Below are 6,000 nucleotides of genomic sequence, written 5' to 3'. Positions count from 1 at the left end.
AGAAATATTTCAAATTTGGGATTATTTCTCCAAGTTTATTGCTAAAGGAGGTAAATGTAGGGCAAAATGTAATTATTGTACTAAAACATTTGCTGCCGACAGTGTCAATGGGACAACTACGTTATGGAATCATTTAACTGTGAAATGTCTCAAGTCTCCATTCAAGTCCGATAAGTGGCAAACAACATTAAAACCTATTAAAAGAGGTTGGCCAGAAGGTGGTTCCACTGAAAAAGGGGTGTTTAATATGGATGAAATTAAGAGAGCAATTACCGAATTTATAATTATTGATGAGCAACCGTTTAGAGTTGTTGAGGGAGAAGGATTCAAAAAATTAATGGCTAAAGCCTTTCCAAATTTTGAAGTACCTTCTCGTGTAACTGTTGCTCGACATTGTCTAAGGATTTATCAAGAGGAGAAAGAAAAGCTTAAGGAGCTTATAAAAAACCAACGTGTTTGTCTTACCAGTGATACATGGACGTCAATCAAAAATTATACTTATATGGTCATCACTGCACATTGGATTGATGATCAATGATATCTACAAAAGACAATTCTTAATTTTTTTCAAACACCAGATCACAAAGGTGAGACTATAGCCAAGGGGATTGAGAATCGCTTATTAGGTTGGGGCATTGAGAACTTGTTTACAGCGACCTTGGATAATGCAACCGCAAATGATGCTGCCATTAAGATTTTAAAGGGGCGTATTGAAGATTGGAAAGGGGTAATGTTTGAAAATCAGTTTTTACATGGTAGATGTAATGCTCATATTTTAAACTTGATTGTAAAAGAGGGGCTGGATGAACAAATTGAGCCTATTTCTCATAGAAGAAGTGCTATAAAATATGTCAGGTCTTCTTCTTCAAGATTTGCTACTTTTAAGTCCGTTGTTGAGAAAGTTAAGATTGACACCCGTGGTTTTGTAAGTCTGGATGTTGAGACTAGATGGAACTCGACATACACAATGTTGGATAAAGCTTTGAAATTTGAAAATGTTTTTGCAAGAATGTATGTGGATGACCAGAATTATCAAAAGCAATGTCGAGAAATAGGTACAACAACAAAAAATCCATCAACAGATGATTGGAAGAATGTGAAAGCTTTTGTGAAGTTTCTTAATATTTTCTATCAAGCAACTTTAAAATTTTCGGGCAGCTTATATTCTACTTCTGACTCTTTCTTTCATGATTTTTTCAATCTCCAAAATGATATTATCAAGTATACTAAACATGATGATCTCATTTTGGTTGATATGGCAACAAGAATGAAATCCAAGATGGATAAATATTGGGGTAAGTTTGAGAGTATGAATATGTTACTATCAGGTTGCTGTTGTGTTGGATCCTAGATACAATATGCAATATGTAGAGTATATTCTTTCTATTGCATATGGCTCTTTGATGGGAAGATTAATGATGTGAGAGATGTTTTGAATCTCTTATATAATCACTACAATTGTTCTTGCTCTGAAGATCCTAACGAAAATATTGAAAATGATGATTAAGTGATGGGTGAATCTAGTGATTTATTGCAATCCCAGTGGGAGAAACACATGAATAAAGAGGGATTTGTTGTAAAAAAATATGATCTGGAAATATACTTGAAAGATGATGTAGTGAAGATCAATGATTTTAATATTTTGAGTTGGTGGAAAGTTTCATCCTGTAGATACCCAATTGTTGCGAAAATTGTTAGGGATATCCTTTCTATTCCTATTTCTATTGTTGCATCTGAGTCAGCTTTTAGTACAGGTGGTCGAATTCTTGATAGTTATCAAAGTTCTTTATCTCCAAAAATGGTAGAAGCGCTTATTTGCACTCAACAATGGCTACGATCGCCTTCTAAAGAATGCAAGCTTGAAGATATATTAGAGGAAGTCCAGAAAATTGACGAAATTTAAGAAGGTAACTTTATATATTCTAATTGTTATTAAAAATGATTCTGCTTTTGAATTTTATTTAGTATTCAATTTGTTTCAGTTCTTTCAGAATACCCCGACTCACCTTTGAGGATTGATTAGCTAGTTGATGTACTTTAATTTCACTACATGGAACAAAGGTATTAGTTCATTCTTTTGTGATTGTTAATTACCTAATTACTGTTGCTCTAAATAGTAATAAGAACTAAGGACTAAACATCATCAACTTAGTTAATCCATTGCTAATCAACTTAATTGATTTGTATTGTCTACTTTGCAGATGCAGGCTATGATTTTTGGAAAATATGTATAGAAGATCTCACTTCAAAAATGTTTTGTTCCTCTAGGTACAAGGTCCTAGGTGGTAAGTAATGATGGTGTAGAATTTAAAGATTTGAATGTAAATAACTCGTATTAACTTTTGACGACAATATTTTGACTATGCAAAAATTGTTTAAGCCACTATGTTACTTTCATGAATTTCTCTAATGTATAATGAATCACTCTTGATTATTGATATTATTTTATGATTTTTCTGAAATAGTAATAGTAGTAATTTTTTGAGAATTTGTGTTCCAAATAGAATGGAGAATTGCCTATTGAACTCATGGGCTTGCAATGCCAAAAGAAACTACCGAATGCTTTTCTAGGATAAAAAATCATGTTAGTGTTCAACATTTTTTTAAATCACTGAAAGAACACAAGCTCTTTAGTCTTTATAAAAAAACCCGAGAAAACCCGAATAACCCGAGAAAATCGAATAACCCGAAAAAATCCGAGATTGAAAAAATCCGACTATTATTGGTTTGGTTTGGTTTATATATATTTTAACCCGATACAAATGGTTTGGTTTGATTTTTAAAAAACCCGAACCAACCCGGTGATGTACACCCCTAATACTCTTATTAAAGAATATTCTACTTTTTCATTTATGTGACTTTTTTATGTGTCCAAAAAAAAAAATGCCACATGTTTATATTTGTAAATGATTCAACATTAAATTTTTATTTTTTTAATGAGATAATTTATAATCAAATAAAAAATTTAAAACTTTATTTTAGATCATAAATTTTAAAATTTTGAAATGATTATTATGGGACCTTTTTCGGCTTCGAACTTCTAAGCGAAGTAATTATATACTTGTAATGTAACCAAGTACTTCAACAGCATAAAGAGTTAAATCTTTTCCTCATTTGTTCTTTTAAATGAAGAAAATATTGATCCCTCCTTTTATTATTACTTGTTTAGTAAAATAAAAAATATATATATATTTTTACTCGTCACTTTTAGTATATCAAGAAAAAAAATACAAAAAATTAATTTTAATCCTCAATCTTAATTATTTATTTTCAAATCATTTCTTAAGACCTAAGACTAACCATCAATTAATATAAATATTATAATAAAATATCAATATTAAATTTTAATAGGCGTAAAATTTAAAATAGACAAATAAAAATGAAGAGAGAGTGTATAAAGTGAAACTTGATACCAAAAACTGAAAACCTTTTTAATTTGTTTCCGTTCCTACGAATAACTTTTTCCCATGTGTCCAATTAAGTGAAGTTCCTTTTGATGAAGGTGAAAGTAGCATAGATCATGGGAAGTTGTTTGGATTTTGTGAGTAAACTTTATGGTGTAAATTAAAGAGTGACAGTTGCATGATGAGTCAATCTGATAATTCATAGAATCAAATTTGTATGACTATATATGAATGATATTTATTTGTCACTGTTGAAATCTCATATACAGTGGAGTACCACGATTCCCCGATAACCCTTTGCCAGAGTACAATCTTTTCATTTTTCAACATGTATGCATGCATGCTTTTATGATGGGAAAATCAGACATCTCACAACATTCTTAATTGGCTTAAGTCATGTACAGCCTCTTAAAGTTGTCTGCATAATTCACTTAGATACCTCAACTAAGACTTGCACCTATTGAACACCTCTACCCTTCCGAATTTGAACCATTTAAACACTTTTTTGACAATAAGCTAAAAATATAGAGTGTGTGAAATACACACGCGATGACATGGCATTTCAACGAATTAAATAACGACATTTATTTTTTTTAGTCCAAAAGATTATTTAAAAAGTATTATAAAGTAAATAAAAAAGGATTTATTTTTAAGTAGCAAATAAAGGAAAAAATAAAGGTTGTAACCCACCCCTGTTATCCCATCGGAGCCAAAACGTAACCCAGCTTTTCCTCGATGGTGCTACCCACGACACGGCAAACCACCCATGTTATATTGTTTTTAAACATTTTTGATACTTCTGCAATAGAGAATCAAAAGAAGAAGCAGAAGTACTGAAAAATTTATGGCTATTTTTGATGGGTTGGGGAGGAATTGAGTCAATTCCTCCAACACGTTATTTTTCGTCAAGCTCTTAAATAATCAAAACTAATTGTAACTTTCTTCTTCGTTCCATTTTTGGTACAAGAAAAACGAATTCTATCGGAAAATTAATAAATTCTTATCGACAATGTTAGAAAAAATGGAGTTACAATGAATTTCTTTGTCTGATTTATAACTGATTTTTTTAATTGAAGAACACCTTACATTTACATAAAATTTATATTGATTTAAAGAAACAAATTTCAAACTTTAATCCTCTACAAATTAAATGATGAAAATGACGGTAATTATGGCAGCCATGGCGGTGGGCAGGTGGCAATAACGATGATGTCAATCTTAATATGAATGACAATGGGGGCAAAATTTAAAAGGAGCAACGATGGAGGTAAACAAATGGAAATATCCAAAGGAAAAAAAGAAAGAACGATGTATTGCCTGTCACACCTCAAATCCCATTAAGATGGACAGGCACTCAATGCCCTAAAGGCCCGAGAGAACCAACATGTGACCTGTGCTTACTATGCATGTAACTATGAAAGTTTTGTGACAATTTCGCCAGGGAAGCAGCGATACGAACCGACATAAGTAGACCCAAAACTTATATACAAGACTTGGCCATTGAGGCCACAACTTATTAAGATGCAACTGAACCATATACAAAAGTCTACAAAGCCTCTAAAAGATAGAAACCCTTAGAGTAGGTCGGGACAGACCCCGCCTTACCCCTAACTACGATACAATACCAAAATGAATCTACCAAGGGCTCAGTAAAGCTCCGAAGCAACCTGGAGCTCACCAAAAGTAGCTGAGTGTCGTATGCTCCTACTGAGGAAGTCTACTAGCGGGAGTACCTGTGCCTGCAGCATGAAATGCAGCGTCCCCCGTGAGGGACGTCAGTACGAAAAGTATACTGAATATGTAAGGCAACTACATATATAAAATAAGAACTCAAACGAAACCAGGTATCAACGTATAAATGCATAAATCAGAATAGGAGGCCGCCTCTGTTAACTCTTGTGGGGTCATGTAGGTTACATTTTTTTGTCTTTACCTTTATGTCTGTTATAATCTTTATAAGAAATGTGATACGAATGACCAGCTGATCAGTGGTAGAAGAGGATGACCCATGCTAGGCATTTTAACCCCTGGGATGCGGTCCTCAACATTGCACAAATCGAGATCGGCCCATGCTAGGCTTTCGCCCCTGAGCTTCCACCCTTCTATACCCATTGGGATCAGCCCATGCTAGGCTTTCGCCCCTGAGCTGCCACCCATAGTTATACAAATTGCTTCACTTAGATTCTTTAATCTTTGAGATTGTTGTTTTGGTGATCACAATCATTTTTGAGATTTGGAAATACGGAACAGTAGTAGGAGACATGAAAATAATACTTTAGGACAGTAGCTACAATATAAGGAGCTATGTAACATTAATGCATTACTTGAGAGCTTGAATGACACAATTGACTACAATTGACTATAGAGTACTGACCGTGTAACTAAGTAATTATTTACACTTAGGAGGGGGGATATTGTTAGCTATTTGGATATCATACGTTGCCACTATGTTTCCATTTACAAGGAATAGAACTTAGGAAATTCACTTACTGACATTAATCACAAGTATCAGATTTCATGCCAAGGAATATAGAATCGAATCGCCCTACATACCTTATTTTCTGACCAATACCACTGTCACAATTCAGCCTCCCTT

The 6,000-nt window shown here is 33.3% G+C and overlaps 2 protein-coding genes across 4 annotated transcripts in view; one reads left to right on the top strand and one right to left on the bottom strand.

Moving 5' to 3' along the window:
• LOC125825734 (zinc finger BED domain-containing protein RICESLEEPER 2-like) overlaps window positions 1-1,351 on the top strand; it is a 1,464-nt gene extending 113 nt beyond the window's left edge. Inside the window, exons 1-2 of the mRNA XM_049505046.1 lie at window positions 1-467; window positions 579-1,351. The exon at window positions 1-467 is cut by the window's left edge and continues 113 nt beyond it. Of these exons, the coding sequence (XP_049361003.1) occupies window positions 1-467; window positions 579-1,351 (1,240 nt within the window). The remainder of the gene's footprint in view (window positions 468-578) is intronic.
• The window catches only part of LOC125825752 (elongation factor 1-gamma 2-like), a 1,064,241-nt gene that overhangs the window by 1,000,066 nt on the left and 58,175 nt on the right, over window positions 1-6,000 (bottom strand). Inside the window, exon 1 of one of the 3 annotated variants that reach the window (XM_049505062.1) lies at window positions 5,017-5,029. The exons of the other annotated variants lie outside the window; for them this stretch is intronic. The gene's annotated coding sequence lies outside the window, so the exon portion shown is untranslated. Of the gene's footprint in view, window positions 1-5,016; window positions 5,030-6,000 lie in introns of those variants that run through there. 3 annotated transcript variants of the gene reach the window in all.

Source organism: Solanum verrucosum, unplaced genomic scaffold (genome assembly GCF_900185275.1).
Source record: "Solanum verrucosum unplaced genomic scaffold, falcon-dt-bn FXZP01000003.1, whole genome shotgun sequence".
Classification (NCBI taxonomy): domain Eukaryota; kingdom Viridiplantae; phylum Streptophyta; class Magnoliopsida; order Solanales; family Solanaceae; genus Solanum; species Solanum verrucosum.
Note: the sequence above shows the minus strand (reverse complement) of the source record. Positions and strands in the feature narration are given on the sequence as shown.